This window comes from Colias philodice, chromosome 31, assembly GCF_061535455.1.
Source record: "Colias philodice isolate Cphi_HAF_F1 chromosome 31, ilColPhil1 Martin Lab GWU primary, whole genome shotgun sequence".
Lineage (NCBI taxonomy): Eukaryota > Metazoa > Arthropoda > Insecta > Lepidoptera > Pieridae > Colias > Colias philodice.
Window position 1 is genome coordinate 4,868,100 of NC_143116.1, and position 17,936 is coordinate 4,886,035.

Below are 17,936 nucleotides of genomic sequence, written 5' to 3' on the forward strand. Positions count from 1 at the left end.
CGGTTTCACCCGCAATGCTCCGTTCCTGTTGGTCTTAACGTGATGATATCTAGCCTTCGTCGATGAATGGGCTATCTAACACCGAAATAATTTTTCAAATCGGACCAGTAGTTCCTGAGATTAGCGCATTCAAACAAACAAACAAACTCTTCAGTTTTATAATATTAGTATAGATTTATACATTACCTAATACAAAACTTCCGTACACACTTAGAGAGTTTTTATCCATCCGTTTTTATTACACATAAAAACCATTGAGATATACATATTATGGAGACGACACCGCCTACATCACTTATGTTCCGCTCAACATACGCCATATGGCGTAACTGCACGCTCATTTTTTATTTGTTTTAAAGTGAAACGCATCAAATATGCCTTCGTGTGTGTTACGATATTGCACAAATAATACGGAAAAGTGCAAAGGAATAACTTTCATCGGTAAGTACCTAACTAGATAATAATTTTTAAAACTTAGAGCAAAAAAATGGCGCACAGATTTTGTTCGTGGTGTCTCCTCCATACGTAGTAATATTATCTCAATGATTTAAACAAAAACTATATAACTAGGCGCTAATAATCGAATTCTTTCAGTCGTGAAATTAAATAATATTTTCCATTACCACGGACCACCTCCCATAATCTATTCATAAAGCGTGAAAAATAAACATAAATCGTATAGGTACATAGCGACGAATTCACAGGACGAATTGTTTTAGCGTTGAGAGGATGGATGTAATTTTTTCACACAAAGTCTACTAAAAGGATTTTGATGTTCCTGGCTCTTACTGCTAGTTGTATTATTAAATATTATAAATGTGAAAGTTTGTTTTACTGTCTTTTTTTCGCATCACAACTTCAATTTTTGTGTTCGGCAACCTTAGGGCATAAACCATGATCTAAATCGGCAAGAGATGTTATAATTAGTATACCTAGATATTTTTTTTACGGCAGGTTACTTTTTATCTCATTAACATCTGTTTCAGTTCTGGTGACCCTGCGGACGAAACCGCGGGAAATAGGATTTAGGAAACTAAAAATTATTCAATCACAACATTTGTTTATAAACGCATAAGCGCTGTGTTAAATATATGAAATCAATAAATAACACTTTAATAACTTGAATGATAATGAAGAATTAGCGTGGATTTAATTCATTAAAAGGCTTTTATCTACGTTTTTACGATATAATCGATACAAAACCTACGCCATAAAATAAAATAAACCGTTCATTCTTGCTGAAAAAACCTTTTTTTATATTTATCAAAGACAATTATTTTTAGAACTGGCAACTCAACACAACTTTTTTGTTATCTGTTGTTATTTAGACCATCCCTTCACTGTCACTTCCAAACCTATCATTAAAATTGATATTGCCATCACTCCATGGCGGATAGAAATTAGAAGTTACAACAAAACATTTAAACACAACAAATTGTTCTAAATTAACAAAAAAATGTCCACAGTCGTGTCTGACTGTTTCACTATCGGAAGTATAGTTGCGACTCGGACGTGTTACAATGAAGAAATCGAGGGTGAAGTGTTAGCTTTTGATCCCCAAACGAAAATGCTTATACTGAAATGTCCCTCTTCCAGTGGTAATCCGAAGCGCCACGATGTAAATATCGTCAATTTATCGCTTGTGAGCGACGTGCAGATAAAAAAGGAAGTCACTACAGTGCCAGAGCCACCCCAATCTCTCAATTTGCACAGGCTAAACACACGAGTTAGAAATTCTATAGAAAACAAACGCAGATTGGTAAGCAGTACATAACCATTAAGATTTAATGACTTTTACGAACTTAAATGTTACATGATGTACTAAATTACGAAAAATACGATGTTTTTGTGATATGCAAAGTATTGCAGGTTTCCATTTATTTATAAATTAAATAACATCGATTTATTATGGATCAAACTCAATCAATTTTATACTTTTTAAATACTTTTTTATGTAGACGAACACTGCATTCAGCTTTCTATAGAATAAAATCTGTAATATCAATAATAATTGACCACTATGTCTACACTAATATTATAAAGAGGAAAACTTTGTTTGTTTGATTGTAATGAATAGACTCATAAACTACTGGACCAATTTTAAAAATTCTTTCACCATTCGAAAGCTACATTATCCACGAGTAATATAGGATAGGTTTTATCCCGGAAATTCCACGGGAACGGGAACTATGCGAGTTTTTCTTTGAAACCGCGGGCGGAGCCGCCGGCGGAAAGCTAGTAATGTAATAAAGAAATACTTTCACTTAAGACAACATAATAATCTGATCATCTTAAAAAGTATTTTATCATAGTAAGTGATTTTTCATGATTAAGTTTGTTATTCCCATTGGAAATATGTTAAAAGTAGTGACTATTCATGGAATTAATGCCTCAAAATTATGTATAGAAAGTAAGCTGCGTGGTACTTTAAACTAATGTTTTAATATTAAGTATATTTAGTCCTGTATTTTTCTGAAATAAAGAGAAAACTGGTTTTGGAAGCTTTCAAAGAATTTATAACTATATTAGTTTATTTTATATGAAAACTAAACATGAAATTAAAAAATAATATTGTATGTGGTTTGTTTAAAATACTCTAGAACTACTGGACCAATTTGGAAAAGTTCTTTCACGGGCAGATAGATTTTGAGATGAGTTTTTATCTATACTAATATTATAAAGCTGAAGAGTTTTTTTATTTGTTTGTTTGAACGCGCTAATCTTGGGAACTACTGGTCCGATTTGAAAAATTCTTTCAGTGTTAGATAGCTCATTTATCGAGGTAGGCTATAGGCTATATATCATCACACTACGACCAACAGGAGAGGAGCCACGCTGGTGAAACCGCGCAGAGCAGCTAGTAAATTTCATAATTAGTCCAGTTTGTGTTACTAACATGCTAAGCTACATGATTTTCATGTTGTTAATACCACATGGCACAGCTTGTGTTTATAAATGAAAATTTTTTAAGCTATTGCATAGCTTCTATCGCGGGCCTTAAGCGGGGACCGAATACAGAAATTCCGTAACGAAAAACCTCACGCTCCCCACGGGGACGGGCGTGGAGGTATGGCTTGAAGGCATAGCATGCAACAGCTTTACCGCGGCAGTCCCCGAGTGCCACACGTCGTTTTTTTAAAGTTGCCTTCGTCGAACGAACATCAAAAGAATCAAATCCTCATGTTAAATATTTCCTTCCAGGTATCAGCGCTCTCCGCCTGCCTAGACCCAGAAGGTCAGAGGCTATTCCTCGCGATCGCCAGAGTGATAGACAATGTCTCGTGGGCCGGCCAGAGCATCAGAGTGTATAACGAAGTCACCATCACACCCCCTTATAAAGTATGTACTTTTATATTAATAAATTTATTTTGTGTGTGAGTTTGTCACTGAATTTCTCTGAAAATGGCTGATGAATGGAGATTATTCAATTGCTTAAGTGCATTTAATGATAGTTAAAATGGTCAATTGCTTAAGTGCATTTTAATAATTATCTGGCATTGAAATTTAAGCTATTGAGTAAAGATAAATCAACTTTTTAAAATAATAATTTGAAAATATTAAAAAATTAATTCTTGCTTGTGTGATTACACTGTAAAAATTATCTATGAAAATTAATCTATACAATTTTTGTCTGTGTTTGTTCCGACTATTCTCTGTAACTGCTGGACCGATTTGACAGGACTTTCACTGACAGACACTTTATTAAGGGTTAACTTAGGGCTACTTTTTATTCTGATATTTTATAAGGATAAAAGGAAAAATCTTATTAAGGCGGGTGAAACCGAGGGATGCTATACTTATTCCCCGGCTGAATCTATACTATCTATACTAAAATTATAAAGCTGAAGAGTTTGTTTGTTTGTTTGAACGCTAATCTCAGGAACTACCTACTGGTCCGATCTGAAAAATTCTTCGGTGTTAGATAGCCCATTTATTGAGGAAGGCTATAATAGGTCTATACCTATATTATATCATCACGTTAGGACCAACAAGAGAGGAGCAATGCGGGTGAAACTGCGGAGCACAGCTAGTTAACGATAAAAAAAACATACAGAAAAATCATGTGAGATTAAATTTAATTTATTATTCAGATATTTTAATCACTATTTTCCATCTTCCAGGTAGAGAATGTAATAGGAGAACACGATTCGAAATCGTTCAAGTATATAAAGAAATTCGTCGAGAGACACTGGCGGGACCATCGCGAGCACGCAGCGACGTCGGCAGCGCAATAATTATTTAATTAGCTTTTCATTTGTAATGCTGAGATTTACAATAAATAAAAATATTTTTTTGTTCTGTTACAATTATTAAAAAATCGAAAAAAAAAAATTTTTTTTCAAGTTTGACATACGTGATGTCATTTTGACAGATGACGTTTTGTTTTGGCGGGAATTTTAGTTTTTTTTTAGATGAAATTAGATTTTAATTTCAGTATGTACTATGTAAATGAAGCAATAATTTTTAGAAATTGTTTCCGTTCAGCACAAAATTTCTTAGCATTACAAATGAGATTATATTTTATTTTCCAAAGATGTTTTACGGGACAGCTAATGAATTGTTAAATCAATGAGTATATTTATTTGGTTTTTATTTTTTAAAGTTCTTGCATGTGTTTTCTGCAAAATGAGTTTTTCCGAAAAGTAAATATTTCATGTTCACTGTTGAACAGTGAAGTTTCAAAATATTTTATTGTAAATATCTATCCTTTTCTGTCATTCTTCTAAAAGCTGTGCTAGAGAGAGATGAATAGCGTTCCTTGGTTTGTTCAAAAACTCAGCTCTCCATCTCTTTCTAGCTAAGTATATTATTAAGTGATGGAAAGAGATAGATATCGTATTAGTTGAAATTATGGTTCTTTGAACTTTAGTACTTTTTATTGTAATTAAACTATTTAAATTCGTGTAATTTTAGTTTTAGAGTTCCGTAAAATGTTATCTTCAACATCAAAACAAATAAATGTACATATTTATTATCATGCTGCAGTTTTATTACGTATTTTCCTCTTCACTACATAGTATAAAACAAAGTCGCTTTCTCTGTCCCTATTTCCCTTTGTATGCTTAAATCTTTAAACTACGCAACGGATTTAGATGCGGTTATTTTTAATAGATACAGTGATTCAAGAAGGTTAAGGTAAGGAAGGGAAGGTTTTAGTATATAATTTATTAGGTTTTAGACAAAGCGGGCGAAGCCGCGGGCGATAAGCTAGTTTTAGTAATATACTTATCCTATCAAACCTACAATATCTATGTTTGATTATGTACCTTATTTGCTTCAAGACATATGGACTGACATTTTAGAATCTACGAGATATTATACACAATTAGTTACTTATTAAAAAAAATATTTGGTTTCCCTTCCATCTATGATTTTGTCACCGTAAAATTGTTAACATGGTTACATTAAGTACCTTCACGCAGAAATCTATTCCTCGTTGAAAAAAATTGTGTAAGTTACACCACTTACAACTCCAGAACGGCTGAACCATAGAAATCTAAATAACAAGACACTAGAAGTCGTAAGCGTGCGTGACCTTGTCGCCACTCAGGTGATTTGCACAACACCAGTGCATTCGTCACTGTTCAGTTGCTCTGGAGACGTATGAGTGTATACATGGTGTGTTTCAGCAATTCCCATTGCGGAAATTCTTCCACAAGTTGTAATTATACTTATAAAGGAATAATATTTCATCGGAATATATTTTTTTTTAGAAATAATGCCGTTTTTCCTTAAAATTATAGAATATTTACAAGTATTACGAGCGTCACCATAGTAATCGAAATAACAATGAATGACACAGTCGACCATTCTTAGGGTGCACTCACACACATCAGTCACCGTCAAGTCACCGATGACTGATCGGTGACGGTTTGTGTACGTATCCACAAACACCAGTCACCGTCATGTTGTCCGTCAGTCACGTCGCCGGTTTGACTGAATCATTGAACACATACATCAGGTTAGTGAGTGATTAGACGTGTGTCACGCTAGAGAACATGTAGCAATTGACGGTAGCACGACGCTGACTGAACTGAGACGTGACGGCACCGGGTGAGTGGGGATAAAAGTATGATACATGTATGGAAAGATTATTTGACGTGCCTGACCGGGGACGTCACTGATAGATTTCGTGCCGGCGACTGTCGTGTGGGAACAGAGTCATACTAGAACTATTGATACATATTTTTTTTTAATCCTGTCCGGTGACGTGCCGTGACGGTGACTGATGTGTGTGAGTGCACCCTTAGACCTCATTCGCACGAGAGTTAAAAAAGCGTTGCGTTAAAACCCGGCGTTGGCGCTTTTTAAACGTTCTCTCTGTGGTTGTTCATACTAACGCTTTAAAATCACTCATGTCTCGTCTCTGGCTTCAGTAAGACGTGGAAATGGTTTCTGCTAAAATAATTACGTAATGTCAGTTGCGTAATATCTTTATGATATTTATATTATTATATTTGCTTAGAATTCCTCGGAAAGTTTGTTCTTAATAAACCACTTGTAGGTACCTACTTAGGTATTTGTTCAAACTCGTCATCGATAAACATGTTACTTAAAGGAATATGATAAAAATACCTACTGTTTTAATTTTTATATGTTAGGTATATTTGAAAGAAAGAAAGAAGGAAAGATTGGCACTAGCGATTTGTGTTATTAAAAGACGAAAAAGAAAACAAAAGGCATTCTGGGTACATCCTCTGAATGAACAGAGATACTTAAAAGGGCAGTTTGTGACACTGTACGAAGAGTTGAGGCAATACCCCGGAATTTTTTTAATTATTTTCAAATGTCTATAACGATTTTGAATACAGGAACGGACGAGACTCCACATCTATAATTAATAGTTCGGGATCAACAATCCACGACATCGTATCGATTTTCTGATGATTATAAGCACAACAAACACGTGCTACCGCTGAGCGAGCGTGCGGCATACTGAACGCAGCGCCGGCGCTTTTTTAGCGCTCGTCTGAATAATAGTAAGAAGTTTCCTATGGTCTATTTTATTTAACGCCCAACGCCGAGCGTTGAAAATAGAACACTGCGCGATAAAAAAGCGTCGCGCTTTAAAAGCGCTGACGTGTGAACATATACTTGGGAATGCATTTGTTCTATTTGGACGCTTTTTTAACGGACGTTAAAAAAGCTCTCGTGTGAATGAGGTCTTATTATCACGTTTGTTCGTATTGGAACAAAAAGTCTCATATACTTAGGGATGTTATTCTAAAATAAACCGTAAATTCGTGCGTTAGGATACATATTCAAAAGCTTAATTTAATAGATAAGTTAGTTTTCACTAAAATCAAGCTGTCCAATAAAAGGCATAGTTTACTTGTGTGTACTGTTTAGCTTTCGGTTTGAATGTGTTGATTTTGGCGACAGCGGTTTTCATACGAATTATGACATTTTAGCACTTCTATGTGTCTTGTTATTTAGATTTCTATGGGCTGAACAGATTTTGATAATTTTTGTTTTGTAAGTTTTGTATCTGCTCGGATTTGCATAATAATTAATACTGTAGAATATTGGAAGATTTATAATAAATAAGTTCACACAGCCGGAGCCAGGGTGAGCAGGTAGTTAATAATTAATTTTGGAAAAACGAAAAATCGACATCTTCGGTGGTTTTGCAGAAAAAAAATATTCAAGAAAAAAATTGTACAATCCATAACACCATTGTAGCGACGACAAGCCAATTTACGAGTTACCGAAATATTTCAAGTGTAGTACCTACTAAGAAAGTTCCCACCATAGGTTCACACGGTAACTCGTATATAAACAGTTCGTGCGCTATGCATGGACAGTTTAGGGCTTGTCGGGACGCGGGTTGGTCGCATTAGGTCGAATATTAATTACATACGAATATATATATGTAGTTAACGAAATATAACCTTTGCGTAGTTATCCATCTTTTATTACACCCGCACATAACAAGCCCCTACACCATTTTTACAAACCTCTCACGGCTCACCATTAAGAATTATTATCAAATTTCATACTTCTCAAACTGGATCATTCTAGAAAAGTAAATAAATACAGTAGGTAGGTACTCATATTTTAATAATACATAGGTTCTATAAATATACAACTTTAAAAAAAATATTACAAATATGGCGCCTATTATGTATTTTGAGTTGACTAACATTCGCAAGCAAATTCATAGTTAAAGTTTTCCAATCTGATGAATGATCAGACCTAAAAATAATCCTGGTAACCCCTTTACATCTACAGCCTACCTAAACATTTAAATGATCAATCTTTCTTTACCACATCAAACTACATAAATAATAAATAAAACTGCCTCGGTAGGATTCGGTGAACCTAATCATTAAATTAATATTAAATATATACATCTGTTAAAAGTAAGCTGTTTTTATTTTTTGGTGCTTCTAACTTCTACAACAGCTACCTACACAATCACATCACTGAAAATAAAATAACATGATGAACGATCGTTTTAAACATTTTATTCTATTTTTACGTTCTATTTTGTACGAAACCACAGGGTTACGAACTGTATAACTGATGGTTTTCGTATTAGAAGGTCCCCAATAATATCGCCGCCAAAATAATTATGAAAATCATTCACGTTTGCCCACAGTAGCACAGATTATTAAAGTCGTTCGGTACTCCAATAAATTGAGTGTTGAGATACTGAAGTACCTACACTTATTTTCGTTTTGAAATTTTTAATCTACGATCCAAAATTATTGATTTGCCTCGCCAAAATGTGGCTACGCTTTTGTACTAGGTACCTACTCAATCTCCTGGTAAAACCCTGCACATTGTGTATACTGTATACTATCTTGGTTGATGTAAAATTGCATGATTTCAAAATGATGATTTTAAAAGGGCAAGTAATTACAGAATTTCCAACCGGCTCTTGTATGTAGAAACTGTTTTCTGAACCGGTGATAAGATTTAAATTTGAGTTGAGTTTTGACGATTCAAAAGCGCTTCTGAAGGAAGTCTAGTTAATTTAAATGATTGAGTTTGAGATTTGAGTTTTATTATGAAATTTTGTTGACTTAATAATAAATTTTGTTTACTCTCAATTTTTTTCCGAAATCCTTCGATTCTTTTCATGGGGTCATATACCATTCACCATACATTAAAAAGAGCTACTTTATCAATACTTAAACTAATATTTTACGAAGTAATATTATCTCAATGTATTTTAATATATTATTTTGATATATTTTGTGTTTATTGCTTACTTTTCTCGTTTGATAAAAGGTAGGCTTTGACGAAACGCGAATTTTGTCAAATTACATCTCCTGAGAGTTATGTATTGGTAATTTTGAGTGTAAGAATTGTATTGTATATGCTCTTTATTAATGATTTTTAAGTAAATGGGAGTCATTGTTTGTTTTATATCATATCCATAATAGATTAGAAATACAAAAGCGTGTTTTAAATGTTGGTTGGCTTTCACATTGCATTGGAGAGATTTAATGATATGATTTTAGTGTCTGGAGATAGTCAGGACTCAGGAGGCTAGTTTTTATCGGAGTGTAACATCTTATTACCATGAAAATATCTATCACGATGAGCATTTGATTCACTTCGGAATTTATAAATTCCGATAGATGGCGCTTGTTCTGTGTTCCTTTGACCAATACCTTCCTAGTTTAAATAAATTAGTTTCATTTATAACTTTTGTGTAAACACATTAACATGAAATATAACATACTTCTGGTCAGCTTTGAAGTGAAACTTCTTTAGGCGCGTTGAGAGAAAAATTTCAAGGTCGCGTCATGGCAATACCGTCACGTCATGGAGTAAGGGTACGATTTTGAATCTTGCCAAAGAGTTTTACTTTTGACACGTGTGCTCGGCACACACGCTTTTTTTTAATACTAAAACTAACGGTTGGCCCCGGCTTCGTCTGCCGTTCATACATCCTTTAGCACCCAGCGATCACGTACTTATTCTATAGTGAGATAATTTATGAAATTGGAAAAGCAGTTCTTGAGATTAGTGCGTTCAAACATACACTCTTTAGCAATATATTGTAAGTATAGATGTGAGTAAAGGTATCATATCCTATCCTACTAATAAACGCGAAACTTTGTGAGGATGGATTGTATGTGTATATACATATAATATATGTTTGTTACTCTTTCACGAAAATACTACTGAACCGATTACAACGAAATTTAGCACACATATAGAGGGTATCTTGGGTTAACATATAGGATAGGTATAATCCCGGAAGTCCCACGGGAACGGGAACTATGCGGGTTTTTATTCGAAAATGGTATAAATAAAACACACAAAATTCAATTCTAACCATTTATTTCGAGTAATATCTACGCAAACAACTACATATAATTTATGAATGAAATTTGAAAGAATACAATATTACATAATTATTATAATACTTTTATTTTTTAAATACAACAATAACATAGTTCCAACTTCTGGATAGGTTATTTTTAACTTATCTGTCAGTTAAAGACAATGTATTTTAACATCAAAATGTGTTAGCCTATCAGTAACTTTATCAACAAGTCAAAATGCTTCGTAATTTTTATTATAATATTTCAATAGTGAAAACATTTCTGATTATTAAAACGCATAAACGAATTTTTTGCTTATTTTTCATTATTAAAAATCCAAAATGAACATTATTTTTTGTTGTCTATAATTTTATAGAGCTCTAAAATAGCATATTTTTATTCAAGCTACATCCATTATTGAAGTGAAACTTCTTTATGGGGGTTGGAAAACAATTTGGTGTAACATTTTTTCGTTACGCGTGACATTTTTCCGTTACGCTCCATCTTTTTCTTATCCCTACCACGCGTGATTCGACGTATTTCTGTAAAGTTGCATATAGTTATTTTTTGAACAATAAGGTCATAAAGAAGTTTCACTTCTTACGTGTGTACACTAGTACACGCACACATTTTTATTTTGAACATGACAATGACTAAAAGCGAAGTGATTACTAAATAAATATTATAATTATATAATATTAATAGTTTTAATTCACTAATTTCGTCACGTAGTTGCTAGGAAACAGCCCCGTCATGCCTCGTAGTTCCCCTGTAAAGAAAAATATATTTTTTTTTAAACATTTTCAGATGAATGAATGAATGAATTGGTGAATGACTGAGTGAATGAATTATCAACCACGGAATTTCATTCTATTATGACAAAAATATCAAAATACATAGTATTTTCTAGTGTTTGATTTTACGCGAGTATTATACATTTAGAGATTAAAGATTTTATCGGATTTTAAACGCGATTTATTCGCGCGCGTATAAATCACGTTTAATCCCTCAGTCCCGGAATCACAGACACAATAGAAAATCTATTGTGTCGCGGCCCGATCGGGCCGCTCGGTGGTCAATGGGTTAAAATCCGTTGAAATGTTTTTTTTTCTAAATATCAAAATACACAATTACGTAGATTTATTATATAACAGTTTTATAAATAAAATGGACGATCAAATAATTGAAAGAATATCAAGAATTACATAGTTGAATACATGATATTATGTTAATTTAGAAGCGCAGCTAAAACAAGGTTAGTAAAGTGATAAATTACATATTTGAATGAATGAACGAATGTGTTAAGGAATTATTGATTGAATAAATTATCCTAACCGAGTGAATAAATGCCTAGATGAATTATTGATAGAAGAACGAATCGCTGAAAAAATTAATTAATGGGAGAATGAACGACATAATGGATTTCTTTGCATGAATGAAAGATTGACGGTATGAAGGAATTAATCTATGTGAATAAATTAGTAACTGTATAATAAATTATTCAATCACTGACTGAATGAACGAACGAAATTGACATGATTTTAAAGAGCAACTATGGAGTTTCTTTCTTCTTCTCCGGTTCTTCTCCATAGATACTGCTTTCCGAATCGGTGGTAAATATTACAAATATGTAATGACGATTCAAAAGTGCTTCTAGAAGACTAATTGAATAATAAAAAAATTGGTTGTCTGTAAAGTCGGTTTACTGACGATAGTTGAACGTGACAACGTCTTAATGCCGATTGTGCTTCTTTGTCGCTCGTTCCGCGCTCTCGCTCGCACTTCAAGCCTTACATGGAACGCCTCAGAGCGAGGTAACGCCGCATGAGTCATGTTTTTTCGTGCGTGCAGCCGGCTCTATCGAATTATAAGACGTTGTCACGTCAAAAAACGAACGAATGAATGAATTACCTTGCCACCAGTCCGGATCCTGACTGCGGTCGGTAACAGCTATAATATCGTCCTTCTCAAAACTCAATTCGTCAGCATTTTGTGCCGTGTACGGGTAAAGGGCTATCACCTGTTAGTGAATGAATGAATGAGTTAATAAGCATCGGTCTTACCACAAAACAATTTAAACACAGTCTTAAGCGCATCACACACGGTGAAGATACTATAATATTTTATGTTAAGATTCGCTAATATAAAATATTACAGTATCTTAAGGTATCCGGTATCAGCGTTCTGACCATCATTTTTCTTTTTGTCATTGCGTACTAAGACCCCTGTAGAACCGCCATCCTGTTACAAATGACCCGAAATTTTGTATCAGTATCTCCCGGCCTATAGATGGCTTATCGCTTGGTATCTTAAGGTATTGAAGGTTAAATATATATTATCTTCGTCGTATGTTATGGCTCATAGGATTTGTATGGCGAGCGATAGTCGGAAATATGCTCTAAGATAATGTATATTTTACATTATCTTCACCGTGTGTGATGCGCTTAACTTTAAACCAGGGATCTGTCACTTTAATAGTTGTCTATGTGAAACACGACAAAACCAGAATAAAGAGAACCCGCGCGAAGTTAAACCCTGTCTAAAGTTTTTTGTGGTAAGACAGCATATTAAGATTATTGAAGTGAAACTTCTTTAGGCGCGTTGAGAGTAAAATTTCAAAGTCGAGCGTCATGGAGTAAGGTGATTTTGGTATCTTTGAATAATGCTACAGAAGTTTCACTTCTGACACGTGTGCTTAGCACACACGCTCTTTTTTGTTAACACGAGTTAGTTAAAAAGCATTAAATATAATAATAGATTGAGTGAACGAATGATGTTATAAATAAATTATGTTTGGTAATATCTTGGTATTTGCATTTTTATGACATAAAATATATAGATACGTGCAAGATTTAAAATAGTCACAATTCAGTATTTAAAAATTTAAGTCTGTCATGCAAAGAAGTGCTTAAAACATAATATTGATAAATAATATAGAAAACTAGCTGTGCCTCGCGGTTTTACCCGCATTACTCCGCTCCTGTTGGTCTTAGCGTGATGATAACCTAAATAGGCCTATAGCCTTCCTCGATAAATGGGCTATCTAACACCGACATAATTTTTCAAATCGGACCAGTAGTTCCCGAGATTAGCGCGTTCAAACAAACAAACTCTTCAGTTTATAATATTAGTATAAATTTGAACTTACACTTTTACTATTTTTCAACACAATAAGGCAAAGCACATAGCTTAAAAACTAAAATTTCATAGATTTTATCTATACTAATATTATAAAGAGGAAAGGTTTGTAATTATGTATGTATGGTTTTCACGCATAAACTACTGGACCGATTTTGATGAAATTTGGCACAGATAATCTTTAGACCCTGAGAAAGAACATAGGCTACCTTTTATTGCGAAATATGTACCACGGGCGAAGCCGGGGCCGACCGCTAGTTAATTTTTATATACATTAAAATATTATATTATTATGTTTTTACCTTATCGATAACAGTTTCAGCGGGCAATGCGTCCATTTTGGACGAAACGGGCGTAGTCCGACCTGAAGTGCGTCCAGACGATTGTAATACCTGAGTATTAAAAATAACGGGTTTAAATCGGGATTTTTTTTGTTTTTTTGACGTAAATTTTGAAATGTTTTGTAAAAATAGGCTGTGTGTTGTGGAGATAGTGTTTGACTGTTTGCTCTTATCTTAATTTATGTGTGTGCGCTTTTGTTTCTCAAAATGCACAGAACTATCTGTTGAATTTGATGTTTTTTTCTTTTATGGCATTCAAATCTATATCTATATATAAAAATGAAACCCATTTCGCGTTGTTACGGCATCACGTGTGAACGGTTGAACCGATTTCGATAATTATTTTTTTTAAATAATCCTTGAAGTACGAGGATTGTTCTTATGAAAAAAAAACATAAACATTTACCACGGGCGAAGCCGGGGCAGACCGCTAGTGCTTCATAAATATAAATTTATAAAGAATAGAAAAAAAATCGATCACTCAGATCGATTTTTCATCTCCTTGGTACAGTGGTTGACGCGTGAGCGTAGAACCGAGGGGTCCTGCGTTCGATTCCCGGTGGAGACGAAGAAAACAAAATGTCTCGGTCTGGCAGGATACAGAAGGCTGATCACCTACTTGTCCCTAAAGAAAATCGATCAGTGAAACAGATGTATAATGCATCTGCCCCTTACCCCACTTGGGGACATGGGACTTCACTTTCAAAAAAAATATGCTTTTTTTGAGGTCTATAAAATTATAAACATCTAAAAATAATGTTTTTTTTGAATTTGAATAATAAAAAATAAGTAAAAAATGCTCTTTTTGCGTTTTAATAATCAGATATGTACCTGTTTTTCACCATTGAAATATTATAACAAAATTTTTAATATATTTGTTTACTCACCTTGACATAGCTGGCCGGGAACCAGCCACTTTGCCGGTTTCGACCCTTTGCCTGTAACTCCCCCTCCCACCAACCACTATCGGCCTTTTTGCGGACGATTAGAAGCTGACCCTTCATTAGGGACAGTTGTTCAGCGCTGAAAATTATACGAAATATCAAAAATCGTATGGAAAGCATTGAGTTACTATGTACTACGTACTAGAGAGGACATCGCTACTACACTATTTGTAACACGAGTTAGAGCCGATCGTCTCAAACCAATTTTTTTGTTACATTGATTGGTTTTAATTTATAAGTTACTAGCTTTCCGCCCGCGGCTTCGCCCGCGTTTTCAAAGAAAAACCCGTTCCCGTAGGATTTCCGGGATAAAACCTATCCTATGTCCTTTCTCGGGTATCAAAATATCTCTATACCAAATTTCATGCAAATTGGTTCAGTAGTTTAGGCGTGATTGAGTAACAGACAGACAGACAGAGTTACTTTCGCATTTATAATATTAGTGTGGATAAGAGGCAGAATATCTACAAAGTGACGTATGACTCACGTTCGTGGTGGCCTCTCTATACGTAGTAATAATACCTCAATGATGGAAAGGCAATTTCAGAATACAGGTGTTCATTTGTAATATGGAAAAGTTCAAATAAAAGAAGAGATTGCTCATTTGTAAATTCGACCAATTCAAATGGAAATGCGAAGTCAAAAATTGAACATTTGTTGACAAAATAATTGAATAAATGTTTACAAATACAAAGTGTAGTATGTTTTTGCTGTATGTGTGATGTGTAGTGTCATATTGCAATTTGAAGTGAAATATTGCTGTGTGTAGTGTCACATTGCAATTTGAAGTGAAATATTGCTGTGTGTAGTGTCACATTGCAATTTGAAGTGAAATATTGCTGTGTGTAGTGTCACATTGCAATTTGAAGTGAAATATTGCTGTGTGTAGTGTCACATTGCAATTTGAAGTGAAATATTGCTGTGTGTAGTGTCACATTGCAATTTGAAGTGAAATATTGCTGTGTGTAGTGTCACATTGCAATTTGAAGTGAAATATTGCTGTGTGTAGTGTCACATTGCAATTTGAAGTGAAATATTGCTGTGTGTAGTGTCACATTGCAATTTGAAGTGAAATATTGCTGTGTGTAGTGTCACATTGCAATTTGAAGTGAAATATTGCTGTGTGTAGTGTCACATTGCAATTTGAAGTGAAATATTGCTGTGTGTAGTGTCACATTGCAATTTGAAGTGAAATATTGTTGTGTGTAGTGTCACATTGCAATTTGAAGTGACATGTTGTATTATGTGTATGTGTGTGTTGTGTAGTGATATGGTCTGAGTGTGTTTAAGTGCCGTGTTATGTATGTATGTACACACTAACCTAGTGGCTGTATAATTAGCCAAACTTTTGCATTTATAATATTAGTAAGATAGGATTTTCTGTTGTGTAGTGATGTAGTGTTGCTTCCAAAAGTGTCCAAAAGTGTCATATTGAAATGTATGTATGTACACACTTACCTAGTGGCCGTATAATTAGCAAGTGCCTGTGCGACTTCCTTAGCCCGTCTGCCGGCAGCGGAGTCCCGACCGGAGTCCCGTCGCATCGCTGACGAAGGCCTAACGACACTGTCTGTTATGTTGGCTACCTCTGATGATATGGGCGTGGAGGATTTTTGTTCCTCCCTCTGAAATATTATTTTTAAATTAGAAAAATCTAATTTCAATGAATATCGATTCACCCAGTCGAAAGTTATGAGGTAACAAACAAAAAAATAAAAAGACGTGTGTCACTCGTGGACTGCCGCGGTAAAGCTATTGCATGCTATGCCTTCAAGCCACACCTCCGAGCCCGTCGGAGTGGGGAGCGTGAGGTTTTTTCGTTACGGAATTTCTCGATTCGGTCCCCGCGCTCAAGGCCCGCGATAGAAGCTATGCAATAGCTTTAAAACTCGATCGCATATATTTATTTATATTTTTTAAGTAAATAGATAAATTAGTAAAGTTAGTTGGAACAGCTGGGGCCCCAGACAGTTAATAAAATACAGAAATATATCTTCACGTGGCCCGTGCATTAAAGAACTTAACATATAAAGCAACCAGGAATTAATTTTCATTAGGGCTCTAAAAATCTAAATACACTACTACGAAAAAAAATATGTGTTAATACAATAATTTTAAATGTAGGCGGCATTATTACCATAAACGCACAAAAGCGAGGTTTATGGTAATAATGCCGCCCTAATTACATTTTAAAATACCTTCTGTTAGTATTTTATATAATTATTCAAATTCAAATTAAAATTCTTTATTGAAGTGAAACTTCTTTATCGGGGTTGGAAAAAAAATTAGTGTAACATTTTTCCGTTACGCGCCATCTTTTTCTTATCCCTACCACGCGTGATTCGACGTATTTCTGTAAAGTTGGATATAGTAAATTATTTTTTGAAAAATATGGTCATAAAGAAGTTTCACTTCTTACGTGTGTACACTAGTACACGCACACATTTTTTTTTCATTCATTCATTCGTTCACAACTAACCATTATATCCACGGGTTCATGTTGGGGCTCCGCCACAGACTGCGCCGGGGGCTCCAGCTGAGGTACCAATATGTTTATTTTAATTATTTTATAAATAAGCTTTTCGCCCGCGGCTTCGCCCGCATTTGTAATACCCACACAGTTCTCGTTCTAGTTGAGTCAATTTTATCTTTGTAAATTTCATTCAAATCGGTTCATTAGTTTAGGCATGAAGAGACAGACATGCAGACAGAGTTACTTTCGCAATTATAATATGTTTAAGCATGGTAGGGAAGTAAGGGTAACAAACTTAACTCTTTATGAGCAATAATACAGGCCCCTAAGAATTAATATGTATAAAAATAAAATAACAATACAAAAAAGGCTAACAAGCAATTCACACGTGGTAAAAGCGAAATTTTTCATAAATTTTGACTTCAAGATAGATGTGACTATAAGATGAATGTAAAATTTAATACTAACATAAGAAATACTGTATTTTTTTATCTCATTTTCTCCCTAAATCTTATGAATTGGCTCTTTTTACTGCCGGTTTTTCACCGACTTTCAAATCACAACGATACTAAAGAAGCTTACACATCAACAAACACTTTCACATCTATATGTCGTGGCCATATCGTAGATTTGCTCATTTCATGATATGATCGATCATTTCACGAAATGGTCGCATTTCATGAAATGGCCAACATAGTTTGATCAGATCGTTAAATCGTCAACGTTTCACGATTTGGCCATCCACATTTGGCCAGAT

The 17,936-nt window shown here is 34.4% G+C and overlaps 2 protein-coding genes across 6 annotated transcripts in view; one reads left to right on the top strand and one right to left on the bottom strand.

The window, feature by feature from the left end:
• Nucleotides 1-1,342: 1,342 nt before the first annotated feature.
• Lsm12a (LSM12 homolog a) lies at nt 1,343-4,978 on the top strand. Its single transcript, XM_089713766.1, has 3 exons — nt 1,343-1,759; nt 3,202-3,339; nt 4,122-4,978. Exons 1-3 carry the CDS (start codon nt 1,457-1,459, stop codon nt 4,233-4,235), a joined length of 555 nt encoding a protein of 184 aa, XP_089569892.1. The 5' UTR covers nt 1,343-1,456; the 3' UTR covers nt 4,236-4,978.
• Nucleotides 4,979-10,915: 5,937 nt separating this feature from the next.
• Nucleotides 10,916-17,936, bottom strand: part of LOC149475270 (intersectin-1-like) — a 36,874-nt gene continuing 29,853 nt past the window's right edge. Inside the window, exons 23-28 of one of the 5 annotated variants that reach the window (XM_089713543.1) lie at nt 17,186-17,243; nt 16,165-16,331; nt 14,650-14,785; nt 13,724-13,813; nt 12,195-12,303; nt 10,916-11,052 (exon numbers count right to left, since the gene is read on the bottom strand). In XM_089713543.1, the coding sequence (XP_089569669.1) occupies nt 10,991-11,052; nt 12,195-12,303; nt 13,724-13,813; nt 14,650-14,785; nt 16,165-16,331; nt 17,186-17,243 (622 nt within the window). In that variant the 3' untranslated portion in view covers nt 10,916-10,990. The remainder of the gene's footprint in view (nt 11,053-12,194; nt 12,304-13,723; nt 13,814-14,649; nt 14,786-16,164; nt 16,332-17,185; nt 17,244-17,936) is intronic. The other 4 variants (XM_089713544.1, XM_089713542.1, XM_089713546.1 and 1 more) reach the window with 4 other exon arrangements.

What these genes read in the sequence shown, in the direction of transcription:
- Lsm12a (XM_089713766.1), top strand. Translation starts at nt 1,457, where the DNA reads ATGTCCACAGTCGTGTCTGACTGTTTCACTATCGGAAGTATAGTTGCG. An exon ending in TAGAAAACAAACGCAGATTG is followed by an intron (nt 1,760 to 3,201) that starts GTAAGCAGTACA and finishes ATTTCCTTCCAG; the next exon opens with GTATCAGCGCTCTCCGCCTG. An exon ending in CCATCACACCCCCTTATAAA is followed by an intron (nt 3,340 to 4,121) that starts GTATGTACTTTT and finishes TCCATCTTCCAG; the next exon opens with GTAGAGAATGTAATAGGAGA.